This window comes from Pinus tabuliformis, chromosome Q (assembly GCF_031772625.1).
Source record: "Pinus tabuliformis cultivar Carrire ecotype Pingquan chromosome Q, CPIR1, whole genome shotgun sequence".
Taxonomy (NCBI): Eukaryota; Viridiplantae; Streptophyta; class Pinopsida; order Pinales; family Pinaceae; genus Pinus; species Pinus tabuliformis.
Window position 1 is genome coordinate 19,425,495 of NC_142296.1, and position 22,215 is coordinate 19,447,709.

The 22,215-nt window shown below is 37.8% G+C and overlaps 1 protein-coding gene across 5 annotated transcripts in view; it reads right to left on the reverse strand.

Annotated features, from left to right (window-relative positions):
* Positions 1–22,215, reverse strand: part of LOC149218069 (Major facilitator superfamily protein) — a 109,551-nt gene that overhangs the window by 49,959 nt on the left and 37,377 nt on the right. For all 5 annotated transcript variants that reach the window (XR_016249129.1, XM_089383791.1, XM_089383792.1 and 2 more), the window contains exons 3-5: positions 7,332–7,500; positions 6,963–7,224; positions 6,578–6,666 (exon numbers count right to left, since the gene is read on the reverse strand). Coding sequence is in view for 4 of the 5 variants with exons in the window: in XM_089383791.1 (XP_089239917.1) it covers positions 6,578–6,666; positions 6,963–7,224; positions 7,332–7,500 (520 nt within the window). In the remaining variant the exon portion in view is untranslated. The remainder of the gene's footprint in view (positions 1–6,577; positions 6,667–6,962; positions 7,225–7,331; positions 7,501–22,215) is intronic.

Genomic DNA, 22,215 nt, shown 5'->3' on the forward strand with positions numbered 1-22,215 from the left:
ACATGCATGAAATTAAAATGATATAACTGAAGCTCATCCATAAGTTGGAAGGCATGGTGGCAATTGGTGATAATCCTGAGGAAGATTCTCTTAGTTAACTGAGTCTAATGCCAAGTTGACTGAAGCAGATGCACTTAAGTTGCCTTCCTTTTCTATGTTAATTCCTCTTTCCCTCTCATGTGAGTTTCTCTCTCTCATAACTCACCTTATGACTCCACTTCTTGCCACCTCACTCATGATAACTCATTTCTTAACTAGTTTGACCTCACTTCTCCTTTATGTTCGAGCTCCACTTAGTTGTCCAAACTACCCCTCTCCCATTCATTCTACTCGACTCCCAGCTTTCTTCTAGAACTCGCATGAGTACAACTCAAGCTTGCCTAGAACATATCACCAAGGAAATGATAAAAGGGAAGAAAGCTTTCATCCAAAGGGCGTGATTTACCTAGCAGAGGAGCAGCACGCCAGAGCATTATCTCTTTCTCATTTTTCTAACAGGTTTTCTCAGCCAGCAAGGATATATCAGCCGATTTGTTTTGTAGATTATTCTTTGTAGTGCAACCAGCTCTTTGATCAATACAAAATAAAGATATTTATGCCTGATTTCAGCTCTTATGTCTTGTTAAGTCTTTGATATTTACATTGCAGGTGTTAATACACTGTTTCCACCATGTATTTTGATCCTTTAATCACTTACAGGTGCTTTCTTTCTCACTGTCCATCTCATATTTTTAACAGCTGTTCTTTAAAGGAAAATTCTGCCAGCAATTCCTTTTATCTCCAATCTGTTTCTTGACAGTTCTGTGGCTGTCAAAATATATGTTTGCTGACCGTTGGTTCTAAATTTGCAGATTTTAAAGGTCAAGGCACAGCAGTACAGGGACACCCCCCCTGAGACAGGTATGCACCAGCGCAAAAGGAGAGGAGGAACGGTTAGTGACTGTATAAGGCAGATTTCTTCTTATGTTTGCAGCTGAAATTTTATTAATTTGAATTAAATTTATACCATTTTCAAGGTGCAGTTTCGGGTGCCGACACTTATAAAGTCAGATTCATCAAATTCCAAAAAACTTTTATTCTAAGCAGTTTGTTTTTCTCAGTATCCAAAGATCTGGGGCGTGCATGCCAAAGATGATTACTTAGTCTTGATCCTTGTAAAAAAGCAAGTCTAATGAAATTGTTTTAGCTCGCATATGAGATGATCACTTTGCTTAATTTGACACTTTTCTCCTTTTTGTCATTTCTTTTGAAAAGATAGACTGATGTTTGATCTCTTCATGATCAATCTTTTCCACCACCTGTTTTCTCAATTTTTGGGCATGTCTATAATTCGCAGTTTCTACATATAATATGTACAAATTGAATGTCATGTCTCCGAGCAACTAATGGTGGTGTGGTTCAAGTTTTTGGTGGTTGATAGAGTGAGGGGTTAAGAGCAACATTGAACAGCCTATTTTTCTCATTAATTTAACACATGGCAGTTAGGAGGGAGGTTATACTCAAAGGAATGCTCTGACACCAATGTAACGAACAAGGTTCATTATAGCAGGTTAAACACTCCAAAGGACTTGGAATATGTAGATCTCCATTGAGGATACAAAAATATATATTAAAATGTATGAATGAAAATGATTACAATGAAGGTGAGGGTCTGCTTATATACCTATGCAGATATCTCTTCACCAATGGTCATGTCCTTATGGACATACCTCTTCATTAACTAATTTTTAGATAATTTATCATTAATCATTATTATTGTTTATTTACATTATTATTATTATTATTATTATTATTATATATTTTATTCATAACATTTCCTTCCTCTTCAAAAAGCTTTGTCCTCGAACTTTGTTGATGAAAAGGCTTGATCTCTTTTTCTATTTCGAATGTCTTCTCATCTCGGAATTGTCATCTTCGTCGATACAAGTTGATATGATCATTGGAGTGATAAATAAATTTGTCAAACTAAAAATGGATCTAACCATCCTAAGTTAATCTTATGTGGAATCTTTCGATTATTGGAGACTTGTGACGAATTATTATCACTGAATTGAGTTGTGCACACTTCAATATTCTTCAGAACATAAGTTTGTTGTTTATGTTCTGAGTGATATAGACTCATAGATTGATTGGGGTGTTTATTCTTGTGATTCGGATGTAGATCAGGAGTTCTTCTTATTTGACCTTCCTTTAACATGTGGGTGGAAATTTCCTTATTTTCTTCGGGTATTGATGTTGTTGAGTTGGCTACTGAATCATCACTTGGAGTATCCATCGTTTGAACTGCAACCTCTGAGTACCGTCTTCACTTCAGTTGGATTTGTATTTGTCTGAACTTTGAGATTAATGGGATCTGTGTTTGTTCCCTTTTCTTCTACTTGGACTGTTACATCTAAAGACTTTGATACTTCTTTCGTGAGTGGCTCTTCTAACTTGTTTTTTAATGATTTCTTATCATCCTTAAGTTTCTTAATTTTAATGAGTAGACTTTGATTATGGTTTCTCAGACGTAAGAGTTCTTTGGTTTCTAATTCATCAACCTTATTTTCAATTTTTGACTTTTAAGCTTCTCATCTTTTAGATCTTTGATTTGTTCTAATAACCTTTGATTCAGGTCTTTTAAGCGCAAATTTTCTTTTTCCTTTTCTGATAGAATCTTGTTGAATTTCTTCTCAACATGTCCCTTTTCTTCTTCTAATTGTTTCTTTCTTTCCTTGGACTTCTTGACCTTCGCAAGTAATTTTTGGCTATGGTCCCTTAAATGAAGAATTTCCTCATCCTTTGCTGTTAATTTTTCTTCTAGTTTTGCAAGTTTTTCCTCTCGTTCTGTCATTTGCATCAGTACATCATCTTGGCATTCTTCCGCATTAAATAATTTTCCATAGGTTGGGCAACATAATTCGCAATTTTTATGAATCATGGATATTCAATCTATGTTATACAAAACAACATCTAGTCCAAAATAATGATTTTTGTGTGGAACTCATTTTTTTCTTCTCTTTTTTTTAATTCTTCAATAGCCCTTTTTTTTAATTAGTCAATATATATTATTTTTTTTATATATACCTTTTTATATTTTTTTTTACCTTTTTTAATCCTATTTATATATATATATATATAACTTTTTTTTTTTAATCTTGACCCTTTTTTTTAATATTTTTTCTATATATATTTTCTAATCATTTTTCTTTTCTTTTTTAAATATTTTGGTTTTTCAATATATATCGACCTTTGACCCTTTTTTTTATAATTTTTTTTTAAATTCTTTAAATATATATTGAAAAATATACAAATATAAGTTATCTATTTATATATCATTCACTAATTTATATTGTCGAATTCCATTAAAAACTGAGACCTTAGTAAATTCCTTATGAACACGACCCACCATAGAGACCAAATTAATTGGTTGTGTATGGTCTGGAATCTACAAAACAGGGCGGTGGTTTTCTTGACCACAGACAGGCTAACAGAGATAGTGATGGATAACAGAGGGGTGTGATTGTTGGTTGTGATGAGGACCAGACATAGTGGAGAAATGACAAAGTGATTATGTATGCAGTGCTTCGAGGGTGAATAGGGGTGTGGCTGGAACGAGGGTGGTTGTACGACTGACAGGAGATAGGAAGGTCAATCGCTCAGACCGACGACGTGGTCTGTGGGTGTTGAGAAGGAAGGATTGTGGTGGTCGAGGATCAATGAAGAACAAGGAAATAACTCAAACTGTTAAGGCGGCTCGTTGGGGAGTGTGGTGGTTGAGGTGTGCGTTGCAAGTACAGATAGAGGCGACAGTGATGTGAATGGGAGAACAATCGTTGCAATTTGGAGGACTCGGCTGCACAAGGGCTACGTGGCAGAAGGCCCTGGCTCAGTTGAGAAGCCCAATGGTTGTGGCGGCACAACATTGAGAACCAGCATGAGCCAGTGACGACAGACAGTCGTATGGCTTGTAAATTTGATTTTGATTTTTTTTCTAAGTAATTTTTTTTTAGCTTTCAATTTTTTTTATTTATTTTTCTATAATTTCTTTTTAATAATCTCTTTTTTATATACTTTTTTTAAGTTATTTTTTGACCATTTTTTTTTATATATTATTTTATAATGTTTGTTTCCTTTTATATTGACTTTTTTTCCAATTTTTTTTAATTCCTTTTTACATATCTATTTTTTTAACATTTGTTTTTCTTTCTCTTTTTTTTTTCTTTTTTTAAATGGCCAAAGGCCTGATGATGAAACCTACGAAATGGAGAAACTCCAAATTTGTAGCGAAACGTTTAAATTGTAAGGATAACAAGGTTGATTAAAATTGATGGCCAAAGGCCGATTTAGACTGGTTCTCTATGCAGCGATGAAGCGGCCAAAGGATCGAATAGCTCTGATACCAATGTAATGAACAAAGTTCGTATACTCAAAAAAATGCTCTGATACCAATGTAATGAACAAGGTTCATTATAGCAAGTTAAACAATCCAAAATACTTGGAATATGTAAATCTCCATTGAGGATGCAAGAATATATATTCAAATGTATGAATGAGAATGATTACAATGTGGGTGAGGGTCTACTTAAATATCTATGCAGATACCTCTTCACCAATGGTCATGTCCTTGGGGACATACCTCTTCATTAACTAATTACTAATTCATTTATCATTAATCATTATTATTGTTTATTTACATTATTTGTATTATTATATATATTTTTTATTCATAACAGAGGTCTAAACCCAAATTTCGCTTTACCAATCATACTTGGCAATCCTTGCCTTACCATGGTTTGTCAAATCAAAAGGTGTGGGCTGAGCTCTTAGACCAAATGGTCATGCAAGCTATTTCAAGACAATTCCAAAAAGGTAACCTGCCTTACCTATTCCACTCGGTGAGATGGCTGGCTTGACTTTCCAAAGGATCACAAGTGGCCTTGTTAAGCTTTTCTCTATCCAAGCTTTACTTGAAATGGCTAATAATGCCAAGCATAAAATCTACGAAAGAGAAATCGTTGTTGTTAAAGAAGAAAAGCAGAAGAGTCAAACTTGACCTCATCTAACCAACGGAAAGTTTGATTGATGTGTTTGGAATCCAAAGTATGAACACACTACAAGAGAAACTTGTCAATGTTCAACATCAAATCAAATCATTATTCATCATTTATTCGTTCGTGTATTTATCCAATTGGAATATTCAGATTATAACTTAACATCTATAATACAATTATTTACAGTTACATATAAGAGACTAGTCACCTAATTCATTATTTGCAAATTCTCATGGGAGACAAACCATCACAATGTTGACTTACTTATTACTTAATCTAGAACTATTTACTATATACAATGATCTTTAAATAAATAAATACATCAACAAATGTTGCCTCAAAGTTGTGTGGTCAAGTCCTCTCTATAGCACTTTGCATCTTCCTTATTTTTCGAAGAAAAAAAATCTCTTCCAGCAGAGAGACCTATGCTTCCAGACAACAGCAGCAAGTTCCCCCCTTCGCCCCCTAACCCACCCCCTCAAGGCAGAGTGATGCACAAGCAACCAGTTCCTCTGGACAGCCTACCATCACAAGCTTTATCTCTTCAACCTCAAATGCTAGGAGTGATACTTTTACAAAGGATGACCCACAGGGCAAAGTTTCCTCGTCTTCATCCTCCGATGACAGGTCCAGAGGAACCCGAAGCTCCCCCTATAATTCCCCCTCCAAGGCATCCCTCCAGGGAGTTTTTGCACTTTGCCTATTGGCCCCTAGTAGCCTATGCATCACTCCAGATTTGCCAGCGGCACATTCTTCATTAGCTATCAGATTTTAGATTTTAGATGATCTGTTTTTTGGTTTTTATAGGAACATGACCTTTGCACCCCAACAGTGTATTGATACTATTGTACTTAGCAGTTACATTCACCTCTTTGTGGTCACATGCTGGACATTAACAAAAATATCTTATATTTTATCAATTTTATCTTCATTCAATGTGCAAAACAACAAGCATTTTTTCGGGTACTGTACATATTCCAGTGTCAAATAGATAGACTACCACAGGCATAGGCAGGTTGATTCATAGCTCCATGATAAACACAAAATCTGAAGAGGGCAAAGAACAACTGGAACTACAAATTCCAATGATACAGTTACCAATTTTATGAGGAAAACCAAGAGCCATATTTTTCTTCAAGTTTAGTTAATAATTAAGTTTGCAAGTTAATTCATAGTTTCAGAGTTCAGGCCCAAATAACTTACATTCTTATCTCAAGAGATGATATAAAACATTGCATTCCCAAATTCCCGTTAAATAGTTTCCAGAGATAAAACTGTAGTTGATTGCTTTGGCAAGTCAGTTAAAGAGTCAAGAAAGATTCAAACAATTAAGCAACAGCTTCATATGAAAATAATAGTGCTCGTTGTTAATTCTTTCACCCACATAACAAAAGAATTCAAAACAGAGAAGCTTTTGGTCAAAACAGAACAACATTTTCTAGCACTTATACAAATTCATCAGAAATTTTGAGGTCGGCTGATATTGAAACAAGACAGCAGATTAAGCTTTACATCATGATTCCTTTCAGAAAAAGAGAGCTTACCACAATAGTGGGAGTCCAAAGGAACCAAAAGATTGAAACGGCAAAATCTAAGCACACTTGCGCCCACGCCAATAGCAATATCCTTTTGTCTGTCAAACTTCCAATTCCACCATTAGAAAAGAAATAATTGAAACAGCTTGCATCTTCCAACATAATTACCAGGGCATCAATATGGTAGCACGAAAAACTATCACCATTCTCATCAGCAAATTACAACCATCAGAGACAGATAACACCATGTCAATTTTGCCACTGTCCTTGGTAGTACAGTTGCACAAGGCAGCTCATGAAAATCGGCTGTAATTAACATCCCAACTTTTTGATGGAATGGATATATATATGTCATGCATGTTAGTGTAGAGAGCTGAGAACTTACTGTACTAACCAGCCATCAAATGTGCGAAAAGTAGAACTGTGGTTGGAATCTTGACATTGAAAGTTGCCATATTTTCTCCCCATCTTTTCACAATCAAGATAGCACATATAACTGCAACAATAGTGGCTGCCACCAATGGAAGAGTCATTCCATGATCAGTCTTCCAGTTTACTAAAGTATTTGCAAGTGCTGAACTTCCAAGAGATGATGCTGCTCCTCCAAAGCTCATTGTCCAAAAGGTATCACTCAACCATTCTTGCCGGAAACCCAGCTGCAAACACAGCAAGTCAAAACAATTAGTTCAAAAAATAATACCAATAAAAATTCCTGATTGATTATTCTAGATAACAGGTAGCAAGATGTAAACTGGAACCTCACCTTCTCATGTTCAGCAGTCATCCATGTCTCAAAAGTGCATGAGAAAAGGGATGAAGCAATTGCTAGAGAAACTGTTCCCATCCAAATGCTATAATATTTGTTGAATTGCATAGCCAAGGAACCAGTTATGTGCAAGACACAAAACATTATACAAGCCTTCTTCCGACCTCTGCACAGACAATAATTTTTTACAATAACTGTTTAATATATAAAAGCATACAAATAACTTGAAACGTAAACAGCATGGGCATGCACATAATTATATTACATTTGAACTGGCCCAAACATTATACACGGTACCACTGTCAACGTCTGTTGTGCATATTATTTCCTCTCATTTATCTATTCAAGAGTTAAAAGACAACTTTGGATAACTGTTTGACTACTAGCAGGAGCAATAATTAGTGAAGAGAAAATGGGTGTTACCATTACTGGATAGGAAGATTAATCTGGACTGGGCCACAACAAGATGAAAGAACATTCAATTGGGACAGACTATCAAACACAGCCATCCTCTTTGGCAAATAAATTTAACCAAACTGACTAATAAGATAAGATAATTTTATTCATGTCCAACAAATGACCACAAAAGCAGGTCAATGGGACTGAAGAGTACAGCCAGTATGAAACAATGTGGGAGTGCAAGCACAACTCCCAAAAATGCCAAAAATAATGTAAAGAAAGAAAGAGACCAATGTTTCAAACATCGTCATCGAGATAAAATCAGCGAGGGTTTGAAAAACCAAAAAATCATAAAAATCGAGAAAATATTGGTAAAAATCAACAAACATCGGCAAAATTAAAATACCACCAAAATATTGGTAAAAATCAACAAACATCGGCAAAATTAAAATACCACCAAAATATTGTTAAAAATTGATAAACATCAGCTAGGCCAAAAAATCGCGATTTTGCAATTTTTTCGCAATAAAATCAGGATGTTTGCAACAATGAAAGAAACCTATGTAAGTATAACATCAAAACATATGTAAAAATTTGTCACAGAAATACAGTGATACAATGTAACAAACAAAGTTCGTATACCGCAACAATCTTCAGAACACTTGGTACACGAAGACATACATTGAGGATAAAAATATATACTGAATATTGTATATAAGAATTGATATGAGATATGAGATGATTTGATTACAACTGAGGGTCCTGTATATATAGTTAGGCAGGTACCCTTCCATAAACAGTCATGTCCTTAGGGATATGACTCTTCATTAACTAATCTATTATTATTATTATTATTTATTTATTTATATTTTTATACAAATTATATTCATAACATTGTCTTTCTCTTCAAAAAGGTTTGTCCTCAAAGCTTACTGATGAGAAAACGTGTCATATGTTCCTTTGTCTTGTAATTTGTTTGCATCCTTCCAAATTCCTGGAGTTGTCATCTTCGTTGATACAAGATGATAAGATCCTCTGAGTGATAAACAAAATAGTCGAATTGGGAAGGGATCTGACCATCCTAAATCAATCTTTTGCAGAATCTTGTGGTTACTGGAAACTTGAGATGGATTTTTATCACAAGACTGAATTGTGTCAACATCGACAATTTTTGAAACATAAGTTATTTGTTTCTAGCCTGAATGCTATGAATTTGCAGATTGGTTGATATGTTTGTGTTTATGGTTTGGATGTCGATATGGAATTCTTGTGATTTGATCTCCCCTTAATCTGTTTGTGGCGATTTCTCGGTTTATTGGACGTCTCTGATTTCCTTCAAGTACAAAAATCGTTTGATTAATCACTGAATCTTTACTTGAAATTTCCATTGTTTGAACTGCAACTTCTGAATACATCTTCACTTCAACTGGTTTATCCTCTTCTTGAGTTGTGACATTGAATGGATCGGTATTCGTTTCTTTATCTTTAACTTAAATTGTTACGACTGGAGACTGATACTTCTTGAGTAAGTTGTTCTAACTTGTCTTTTAGTGACTTCTTGTCAATGTTACGCTTCTTTATTTGTGTAATAAGGTTTTGATTATAACTCCTTAAACGTCAAAGTTCTTCGCTTTCTGGACTGTTGACTTTATTCCTAGTGTCCTTCTCCTCTTCTTTTAAACTTTCAATTTGTTCTAATAATGTTTGATTAAGGTTCTTTAGGCGTAGATTTTCCTCTTTTTGTTCTGATAGGTGCTTCATGAGTTCCTTCTTTGTAAACTTAGCCTTCTTGACTAGTTCAAGTAATTTTTCACTGTCATCTCTAAGGCGTGAAATTTCCTTGTACTTTTCTATTACTTCTTTATGATGCATATCCTCAAAATATTTATATTTATATTGTGATGCCTTCTTATTTTGTTGAAGTCTAGCTATTTTGTCTTCTAACTTTTTAATATGAAAATTCTCTTTATCTTCCAACTGCACCTTATTGGTATACTAAGTTACATCGTTTTGTAGGAGCGATGATGGTTGTTCAACTTGCAATTTGGATTCTATTTTCTTCATTTCTTTATTAAAATTTGTATGTCGTTGCTCGCGTGTTGCCATTAATTGTTTCATTATTTCACGAAACTTCATAACAATTTTTGACAATTGTTTTTGTGTGTCACTTTGATATTCATCTAAAGTAAAAGTTTTGCTACATTTTGTGCAGACGACATTTTGATTTCTAAGTGACTCTGGACAACTGGGATATCTTTTTGAACAAAAAGGACATTTTGAAAAGAACACACAGTTCTTTGCAGCATGCATCATTTTGCTTTTCTTCACTACTTTGAGCTCTTTTATATATATATATATATATATATATATATATATATATATAGATATCTTCTTTTTATACTAAAAAGAAAAATTGTCTTGAACACTTTGTATTATACTTTCTTTTAATTGACTTTGAATAAGCTTATATATATATATATATATATATATATATATCTTTCTTAATATATGAAAACCTTCATTCAATATGTTTTTCTGGTTTTATAACTTATAGCTTATCTCCTTGTAAATTAATTTGCTCAATAAATTATATTAAACCTTATTTTCCTTCAAATCCCCTTCATAAACTTTATTAAGCCTTATTTTCCCTCAAATATATTTTCAGTCTTGCTACTGCTCAAACTAGCAGGGATCCTAGGAGGGGATCCTATAGAGCAACTACTAGGTCAAGGGGCAACAATGGAGCGATAGCCCACTGTCACCTCAACTAAGGCTCCCTACTCTTTACGGACTTTCACCGATGGGAGGAGACCCAGTAGAGGAGGAATCACAATGATGAATAAATCAATGATCGGATAAGGAGTGATTCCTAAAGCCTATTCACAAGAGAAACTCAATTAAATAGCTTACTTGCATGAGAAGCAAGGTGATATGGTCTCTAGGAATGGCTAAGAGGATTCTTTAGGCTCGGGTTTGGGAATATATCTTGTCAAAAGGTTTCCTAGACCCGAAAATCCTTATGGAGAATTGGCCTTTATGTGATCTTTGTGGAATTAGAGTTGTAAAGTTGCGGGACCACACAGGACCAAGTGGACCCAAAATTAGGTCAAGGGTATGGAGTTGATCAACCAAGGAGGGGCTTGACCTAATTAGGGAAGAGAAGAGGATCAAAGGACAAATTTTCTTTTGAGATTTGGATGCAATGATCCTAATGAGGTCACTAACCCAAAATCAACCTAGGGCAAGAAATGGTCTTGTGGCTAGGGCTTGCTATATCTTGGGATTCCACCATCGGAATTGCTTGAAATTTGGAGGACCTCTTGAGCAAACTACAGCGCAGTAGTGGACCAATTTTCAAGGGTTTTGGATGGCTACAAATGATTTCATGTGATGCCCTAGGAGACCTTTTGGGGTTAGGCCTAGAATTGGAAGAAATGAAGAAAATAAATGTTATTTTGACCACCAAAGGGATACGAGGATCAGTGCCTTATTGCTTGGGCTTAATGGAGTCAAGATACACATAGATCATGAAATTTTGTGAGCTAAGGAGTCCTGATTAATCTTTGTTAGCCTCTTCAAGGGCAACAACTAGATCAATAGAGATTTATACTTCAAATTTGTGAAGGAGACAAAGAGGTGCCTCTAGGAACATTCGCCCAATCCCTCAAAGGTCAACGCATGCATTTAGTCACTTATTCAAGGTCCCAGAAGAATTTTGCATTACATTTAACCCATACAAGAATAAAGATAACAACATACCCGCAACCAGTAAAATAACAAGAATAGCATCAAAATTTTGACTTACATGAGAGAGAGAGTATATCCATTTATCAACTTTGCATTAGAGAAGCTCCAAAGACAATAGTGAAATCCAAACATCATAGTGCATCAAGAAAAGCTCCAAAAATTCATCCCAGCAAAAAGTGTGAAAATCTCATAAGAGATACTGATGCAATCCAAGTGATGATGATTAGAATGAATCACCTCACTTCCATTTATACAATCACTAATGAGTTCAATTTGTCTAATTAGCCCTATTTGAGCCCCAAATAATGAAACAATGTGCAATAATAACATTCCTTGGTGACAAGCCCACTAGGATAGCTCAATAACATAATAATAAGCCACTCAAGTGTGAAAATTCTGAACCCTGGAATCCTATTGCAACAACTAGAAATAATTTTCCTAATTGTTAAATTAATTTTTAACAATTTATTTACTATTTGCTATAGCAAATACTAAATCAATCACACTGCAACCTATACAAATAAACTGCGAAAGAAATAAATGCTAGAAGAAATGTTGCGCACACATAAAATAACACAGTTATTATTGGACAAATATCCCCCAAAAACCCAGCTTGGGAAAATCGGTGTAGCAGCTAAGGGTTTTAATATTAAACAGCAGCGAAATATTCTGAGTACAACTGGTTGCCCAAACTGGCAATCCTACAGAGAAAAAATGGAAAGAAAAATCTAGTGAGGAAATTTCCTCACTCCACAGGCAAATTCGGGCTCTGACCTCAGCTCAAATTGAGTCGTCCAAACTGGCTCTGCACAGCTACTGCATCACCCTAGCACAGTCACTTCTGCACTCAGTTCGAACCAGCTTCTCCTCAAGCCATCTGGTCTGTTGTTGTCTAGGAAAATGTCTCTCCTAGCCTCTGGAACCTCTGTCCAGCTTCTGGCACTGAAACTCAGCTTTTCCTAGCAGATACAAAATTGCCTCTAGAGGCTACTGTGTTGCTCTACATCAGCCTCACTGTGGCTCACTTGCCTCTCTGCAAATGCACTCACCGGATCTGGAATCCTTCCTTCGACTTCACTGTCTCTACCCCTCTCTCACTGCTTCGATCTCAGACTCTCTCCGGCAACTAACTTTTGCTACTCTGGAAATCGATCTGCTCATGAAATCGAACTGCTGAAGTGTTTTCTCCAAGCCCCATTGACTTCTTATAATCCTCTGTTGAGACTTCAATGGTCAAGATTAGATCTTAATCGATGTCTAAGATTAACTTGAAGTCGATCCATGTGAGTTTCTAGAACATTCACACCTTAACTTAATTAATTCTGATTAATTAGTTATATTCCCTAAGTTTAGACTTAGGAAATATTTAAAAACTGACTAATAATCTAATTAAGTAATTTCTAGGCGAAATTTCCAAAAACGATTTTTGGGTTTTGGAAATCTCATACATTCTAGCCTCTCCACAAAATTTCAAGGCTAAAACACATACAATCCTACAAAAACTAACACTCCCTCTTAGCGAGGAATGTGTTCTAGTGCTCCACTGCTCAACCTGTAGCAACACCATGTGTCTGCATCATCTACATCATCTCATGTCACACTATTGATGTTTCGTTGTTGCTGCCCACCAACTACTACGCAACTCTGATATCTGTTGCATCTGTGTTGCTGCTGACCCTGTTGAATTGTTGTCAACACTGCATCTGCACTGCAACTCCCTCTTCATTTGTTGTTGTTGCAACTGCAACATCTGCAACTAAAAAGCATCCTAAATACTAAATCAATTGTGATCAGTATGATGCATCTGTCACCTGAGTCTCTAACTGCTGCTAGTATCTGCGATGTCACTAAGGAATTTGCATTGTTGCTGACTCTGCTCTTTGTCAACTACACTGTTGCCAACTCTGCACTGCACTCCCTAGTATCTGACTGCTACTGGACTCTGCATCTGTCACTCTGGCATCTGACTACATCTACTACCACTGATCCATCCTGCTACTTAATGTTGTGGGCTCTCGTAGCAAGGTATTGATCCAAGAGGTGGATTGTAGCACTCTCGGGCTACAAAACCAAATCTCCCCACCTCACTCCTAAAGGTATATCAACAAACATGGCGAAGACTTCCTCCAGCCTAGAGGATGGCCTATCAATCTTTGTTGGTGTTATATGCTAGTCCTGCTTCTCCTCCTTGTCCTTCTTCCTGAGAGAACACTAGGTACTGTAGTGACCGAGCTCACCACATCTGAAACACTTGACCTTTGACGAATCCTTCTTCCTCTTTCGTTGCTCCCCCTATCCCTGACTGGGACCCTTCGATGCGAGGGCCACATTCTCCTCCTCCTTCACCTGCTCTGATCGAATTTTTCTGCCTCACACTAAGAAAAATTGATTCTCTTCAAGAAATTTGACCTCTTGGCCAAGGTGATTGCGTTGCCTTTGGGGTTTCGATCTGTTGCCCACACTGAACAGCGAAACTCCTTCTGTCTTCGCTACTGATCTCTCTGGCTGATCATCTACACTCTAATACCATGTGAAAATTCTAAAACTTGGAATCCTATTGCAGCAACTAGAAATAATTCTCCTAATTGTTAAATTAATTTTTAACAATTTATTTACTGTTTGCTACAGGAAAAATTGAATCAATCATACTACAACCTACACAAATAAACTGTGGAAGAAACAAACGCTAGAAGAAATGCTAGCACACACACATAAAATAACACAGTTATTTTTGGACATCTGTCCCCCGAAAAACCCAACTTGGGAAAACCGGTGCAGTAGTTGAGGGTTTTAATATTAAGCAGCAATGAAATATTCTAAGTACAACCGGATGCCAAAACTGGCAATCCTACAAAGAAAACTGGCAACAAAATCTAGTGAGGAAATTTCCTCACTCCACAGGCAAATCTAGGTTCTAACCTCAGCTCAAATTGAGTCATCCAAACTGGCTCTACACAACTACTGCGTCACCCTAGCGCAGTCACTTTTGCACTCAACTCAAACGAGCTTCTCCTCAAGACGTTTGGTCTGCTGTTTTCTGAGAAAATGTCTCTCCTGCCTTCCAAAACCTCTGTCCAACTTCTGGCAATGAAACTCAGTTTTCCCCAACAAATACGAAATTGCCTCTAGAGGCTACTGCGTTGCTCTGCAACAGCCTCACTGTGGCTCGCTTGCCTCTTTGCAAATGCACTCACTAGATCTGGAATCCTTCCTTCGGCTTCACTGTCTCTGCCCCTCTCTCAGTGCTTCGATCTCAGACTCTCTCTCCGGCAACTGATTGTTGCTACTTTGAAAATCGATCTGCTCGTGAAATTGAACTACTGAAGTGTTTTCTCCAAGCCCCATCGACTTCTTCTTATAATCCTCTGTTGAGACTTTAACGGCAAAGATTAGATCTTAATCGATTGCTAGGATTAACTTGAAGTCGATTTGTGTGAGTTTCTAGAACATGCACACCTTAAATTAATTAATTTTGATTAATTAGTCATATTCCCTAAGTTTAGAGCTAGGAAATATTTAAAAACTAACTAATAATCTAATTACGTCATTTCTAGGTGGAATTTCCAAAAACGATTTATGGGTTTTGGAGATCTCATGCATTCTAACCTCTCCACAAAATTTCAAGGCTAAAACACATCTAGTGCTACAAAAACCAACATCAAGAGGGTCGAATGATCAATAGAGTGAGTCATTGGGCCTTTGAGGAGGCCTAATGAAGTCCAGAATGTGCCATGATGTGAGAATGGACCTCAAACATAGTGGACAAGGGTTTGGCCCCTTGCTTCCAAGCAAATCCCTGTGGTGCTCCCAAGTGGTTGTGAGGGGCACAAGGACATCCTCATTGTTAGTTTATGTAGCATCGAAGGTGTTCTAGTCTGGAAACTTTGTGGAGAGGCTAAAACACATGAGATCTCCAAAACTTAGAAATCATTTATGGAAATTCCACTTAGAGATGGCTCAATTAAATTATTATCCAATTTTTAAATATTTCCTAAGTCTAAACTTAGGGAATATGGTTAATTAATCAGTATTAATTGATATAAAGTGAGAATTCTCTAGAAACTCACATGGATCGACAGGGAATTAATTTGGGCCCTTGATTAAGTTTTAATGTTGATCGTTAGTGCTCCAACAAAAGATTATAAGAAGAAGTTGATGGGTAGATGGAGAATACACTTGTGAGAACAACAAAGAGTTCGATTTCCTTGGAGAGTTTGATTTTTCAGAGAGCCAGCAGTGCTAGAAGAGTTTGAGCTTCAGTAGGGAAGCAGAGATAAAGAGGGCCAGGGACAATGATCCAAAGGAAGATTTCTAGATCCAGAGAGGCAGCAGCAAGAGGCTAAGTTATTCCCAGTGAGGCAGCGTAGAGAAAGAGGGCAATTCGATTTAACTAGGGGAAAATTTGATTCAACTTCCAAAGGCCTAGAATGTCTTCCAGAATGTTGTAGAAGAATCATTTTCCTCAGCAGAGACAAGCATAACGACTTTATCAAAGGCAGTTCCAGGCTAGACGTCCAAGGGTATGCGCAAGCACTGCGCAGAAGCCTATGCAGAGGGTCCAGGAGGACGAGTTTTTTGAGGCAGAGTTGTGTTGGGGTTGCTTGTGGACAAAGGGAAATTCCCTTAGATAATTTTGGCCAAATTTTCTTGCTGTTTAGAATCTAGATTGCCAATTGGGCATCCATAGATTATACCCAGTTTTCACTACTGCATAATACTAAAACCCTCAGTTGCTGAACCAGTTTTCCCAAGTTGGATTTTTCTGGGAACTTTTATCCAAAAGTAATTGTGTTAATTATTGTGCGTGTGTGCTAGTATTTTCTCAGTTTCCAACGTTATTTTTCTTCCATGGTTTATTTGTTAAAATCACAGAAATATTTGATATTTGTCGTAGCAGATGAATTGTTAAATAGATTAACAATTGGGAAAATGATTTTCAGTTGCTGTGATAGGTGAAATTTTCACACTCATGGGTCTTCAAGTGGGTCAAAAATGCCTGTAAACCATCTGTAAGGGCTAGGATGATGTCATAAGCCCTCTGTGGTGCTCATCTGCACCTTGGAACATCTGCCAAGTGTGGTGCTAATGTGGAGCCAGCTGGGCATAGTGAACCAGGTGCATCATCCTCATCCAAAAGGTGGAACACAAGCAATCAATGATCGGTGTTGGGGATTCACCATTGAAGTCAGCCTAAGTGACAAGTGTTCAGCAGCTTGACTAGATTTTTGATCTTACTAAATGATGGCAGATCTTAGAATGGAAAACAGTTTGAAGAAGGAAGCTATTCCAGAGCCAAAGGGAGCTGAGGAGACAGTCTTTGTCTCCGCTCTTTCAGGCACTATTACCAATAGCAGTGATGTTTGATTGGTGGACAATGGTGCTTCTAGGCACATGATAGGTTTCCAAGATTCTCTCACTGATTTGACAAAGAGAGATTCAGCATTGCAGGTGGAACTTGGAGATAATACCAAGTATAAAGTGAAAGGAGTTGGGTCAGCTTCGTTTCAGCTAGAGTCCAGAGATTCACTACACATGAGAGATGTTTTGTATGTACCAAGATTGAAGAAAAATCTGTTCTCTATCTCAGCACTAGAAGATAGAGGTTATCGAGTTGCATTTATGGATGGTCAGGTTCTTATATGACCTAAGGGCTCAAGCATGCACTTGGTAGAAGTAATTGGTGTTGAGGAGGGAGGTTTATACAGACTGATAAGACGAACAGCCCAGGCATGGGTACATGACAGTATGAGTTTATGTGAGTTATGGCATCGAAGATTTGTTCATCTGCATTACAAGGCTTTACCTGCATTGAGGCAGATAATTACATGTCTTCCAGAACCCCGGGTAGAACCTGATGGCATTTGCAGGGGTTGTGCACTTGGCAAGAATACCAAGGCATCTTTTCCGAGCAGTGATAATAGATCCAAAGGGATCTTGGATCTAGTACATTAAGATGTATGCGGACTTATGATTACATCCTCCTTGGGTGGCTACTTGTACTACGCAACGTTCATTGATGATTTCTCCCAAAAGACTTGGATCTACTTTATGAAAACCAAGGATGATGTCTTTAGCAAGTTCCACGAATTTGAAGCTCAGGTAGAGAACTTGACAGGAAGGAAAATCAAAGTCTTGAGGTCAGATAAGGCAACTTTGTAATAAAGGCGATATCTTATTTAGCAGCTCAATCTCCATTGTTGGATGTGTTTGCTTGAATTTTCTAAATCAATCAGCACTAACAGTAACTACAACTTAATTGATTTTTTACGCTAGGAATGAAGGCACTACAATCATATTTACTGATTTTCAGACTTTTCTGTTTTTGGTTCTTTTACAAGCAGATCTGCACTTTTAAAGAGAATATTTGAAGTACTTTGACAGCAGATTTGCACAGATTCCAAGGCAGACTTAATTATTTCAGCGTAAATTAGCGTTGCAGCTTGCTTTACGGAGATATTTCAGAGAGATTTTGCTTCTGATTTTTACATAACAGCAAGTTATTTTCACAGTTAAGAAGGATATTTGGTTTCCAGGGTTATATTTCATTTCTAGACTGCATAGGGACTCTCCCCTGAAGTTAGCAAGTACTAGCCCAAAGTGTAGAGGGATTGTGGGAGGTCACATTGTCGCCTTCCCTAGTTACCTTTTAACTGGACAGTTTTAAGTGTTAACACAGCTCATCACTCAATAGTGTGATTCTTGAAATCAGATCTTCAAAATTTATCACCGTCTTCCATTTTGGTAGCATATAACATATTCTTAAAATATAGAACCCTAGACTCATTTCTAGTTTCCTAGATATGCCTCGATTTCTCCAATGTCTTATCAGCTTCCTTAACATTTCTAAGGCTTTTAATGACATTCTTAGCCAGAGAAAAGTTTTAAATTAATAATGCTTATCAATTCCTTCTTCCAAATTTACTAGTCTCCTCTGCATCCGTTGGTTTTTGTTTAGTTCCACCTAACAAATGTCAAATATTTTAAATGATAAAATAATCTGCACTTCATTTTTTACTATGATGGTGTATAATTTTGACCTCTTCACATTTTCCAAACTACTAATGTTTAAATTAAGAGTGAACTTAAGGTGCACTTAAGCATCCACAAGACCATCAAAGATAAACATTTTGACAAATTTGAACAAGGGGAAGAAGAAAAAAGGTTGTAAGGCTTCTACTATTATTGAAAGAGGACTAAAGAATGGACAACAACATCTAACTACCGGATTATTCTAAAGATCCTACGAAGAGGGTGGACATTTGAATTTTGGACCCATCAAGGACTTGGACATGTAGGTCAACCATCTTGGAGTGTCAAAGGGGGGTTGACTTGGTGAGGTAAAAAGAGACTTAAGGCATCGAACTCTAATGGGTGGAAAATCCACATCATAGGTTTTGTCAAAAGATGTCAAGTTTGAAACCCACCACCCGTGGGTAGTGTATATAGGAGAATTTTTTTCTTCTAGATGGTCCTCAGCCGGCAACCCCTTGCAACCACCAGATAGCTCGATGTGCCATTATCTTTGCCACCAGAGCCAGCCATGTGGTCCCACACCCACTTGTTATGATTGTATGTTTGAAGGTGGGCCACCCGACCCCGAAGGTATGACTTTTCATTGATATAGTTGAGTAATTTTCATTCTTGTCATCGGCACTTTTGGACATGGATTGGTGGGGCAATTCGGCGGAAAGAGTAGACTAGGTTTGTACTCTTGTCTCCACTGCCCGATTTGGTGATTGGCCTTGTATCCTAGTCCCGTGGGATCTCCTTTACTAGTCATTAGCTTTAGGGTTGGCACTACATGGGAAATCCCAATTTTCGTTGTGTGGTCCCGCTTCCTGACACCATATACATCTCTCTCCCTTCCACACATTTAGGCCCTATTCATCTCTTTTCCTATCCGGGTCCACGCGTGTCCACTAGGTCCACATGGGGTTAGCCTCCCCCTCCCCTCGTCCACACCTTGGGTCGGGCCTAGAACAATGCCTGGAGGTTGATGCAGCTAAAAAGAAATGAAATGAAAAAGCATAATTTGGCCACCCTCAACAAGAAATGTACCACAAAATACAAAAGATGGTTGGGACATACAAATTTAGCACGTGGGCAAAAACCAAACATGAGCTCTACCCCTTATCCATGGCCATCACCCTAGTTCCTATGGGCCCTAGATGAGCCAAGCCCTCCATCATTAAGGAACCATGATTGTCCTAAGCCCTGTTGGGAGATGAATTGCCCTACCTTAAGGGGGTATCTATTGCTATACAGTACACAACATGCTCTCATCCCATGGAGCCTCGAGCAGTTATGAAGAAAAATCAATCAAAGGCAAAAGGCATATGAAGAAGGGTGGAAAAACAAGGGTCGGGGTAACTCATGTACCACAATTTGCTCCCCTTACACTTATATAACCAGGTGTGGGCTTCCCCTATTGTATCTACCCTTGTACCATGACATGTGGTTTGGATGATTCCGACTTTGTTCCATTACTATATCATTTGCCACCTACTAATTGAAGGATGTACCATGGACATGCCACCCCCTTTAAAGGTTGAAACCACCTAATAAGGTCCTTGATTAACCCCCTTATTGGGCTTGGAGACACTTGTACATGCCAAATGCCACTATGGAAGGGCATGCCACCATGAAATACCCCATTGATTCCATGACTTGTAAGCTCTTTTACTCAATTATTCTAATGATTTGTTGTATTGGAGGGAAAGGGAACACATTGGATCTTATGCAAGATTGCAAGTGGGTCTCCATTTGGGGCTTGGTCTCCCTATACGAGGTCTCGGCCCTCCAGAGGGCCACATTGGCCCCTATAGGGTGAGTGTTGAAAGCCATGGGCCTCCACCACAGCAGAGACTACTTCATGGATCCCCAACACCACTCATTGATTGCTCTTGTTCCACCTTTTGGATGAAGATGATGCACCTAGTTCACCATGCACAGTCGGCTCCACATTTGCACCATACACTTGGTAGATGATTCGGTTCCAGATGAGGGCTTATGACATCATCCTAACCCTTACAAATGGTTTACAAACATTTTTTGATCCACTTGGAGACCCGTGAAGATGTCCTTGTGCCCCTCACACCCACTTGGGGGCACCACAGGGATTTGCTTGGAAACAAGGAGCCAACCCCTTGTTCACTATGTTTTATGTCCATTCTCACATCATGGCACACTCTAGACTTCATTAGGCCTCCTCAAAGGCCCAACAACTCACTTTATTCATCATTCTACCATCTTGAGAGGCTTATTATTGTGTTATTGAGCTATCTTAGTGGGCTTGTCACCAAAGGATGTTATTATTTCACATTATTCTATTATTTGGGGCTCAATTAGGCCAAATTAGGCAAATCAAACTCATTAGTGATTGTATAAATACAAGTGATGTTATGTTTGGATTTTTGCTATTGTCTTCGGAGCTTCTTTCTAATGCAAAGTTGATGAATGGATATACTCTCTCTCTCATGTAAGTCGAATTTTGATATTTCATTGGTTTACTACATGTTATGGTTATAATTATTCTTTTCTTATATGGGTTAAAGTAAATGTGAAATTCTTATGGGAATCTCGAATAAGTGATTTAATGCATGTGTTGTACTTGAAGAGAGTGGGTGAATGTTCCTAGAGGCACCTAATAGGTTTTAAGCCTCGAAACTTTATCTCTTTGGCAATTTTGAAGTGTAAATCTTTGATTACCTAGTTGTTGCCCTTGAATAGGCTAGCACAGGTTAATTAGGGCTCCTTAGCTTACAAAATTCTCAATCTATGTGTATCTTGACTCCATTAAGCCCAAGCAATAAGGCATTGATCCTCGTATCCCTTTGGTGGTCAAATTTCCCTCTTTTTCTTCACTTTTCCAAATTCTAGGCCTAACCCTAGAGGGTCACCTAGGGCATCAAGCGAAATCTTTTCTAGCCATCCAAAACCCTTGAAAATTGGTCCACAACTGTGTTGGGGTCTTCTCAAGGAGCCCTCCAAATTTGAGGTCAATCTGACAGTGGGATCCCGAGATATTGCAAGCCCTAGCTCAAGGACTGTTCTCCTCCCTAGGTCACTTTGGGTTAGTGTCCTCATTAGGATCATTGCATTTGGATTTCAAAAGAAAATTAGTCCTTTGATCCTATTCTCCTCCCTAACTAGGTCAAGCCCCTCCATTATTGGTCAACTCCACACCCTTGACCTAGTTTGGGTCCACTTGGGTTCTTTGTGGTCCCGCAACTTCATAACTCAAATTCCACAAAGATTACATAGAATCCATTCCTCTATAAGGATCCTTAAGTCTAGGAAGCCCCTTGTCAAGGCATATTCCCCAAACCTAGGCTCAAGTATCCCCTTAGCCCTTCCTAGAGAGCCCATCACCTTGCTTCTTAAGCAAGTAAGCTATATAACTAAGCCTCTCTTGTGAATAGGCCTTAGGAATCACTCTATATTTTATCATTGATCCATCCATCCATCCTTGTGATGGATCTCATACCGAGATTCCTCCCATCGATGAAAGTTCGTAAAGAGCAAGGAGCCTTAGTTGAGGTGACAGTGGGCTATTGCTCCATTGTTGCCCTCGACCTAGTAGTTTCTCTATAGGATCCCCTCCTAGGACCCCTGCTAGTTTGAGTGGTAAGAAGGTTCATTAACAAGGCATGTACCAATCATCAAATCTTGGTGCATAGTTACCCATATTTAGCTAGCGAAGAGGAATCTCACACCAGTGCATTGGTGAAGCCCT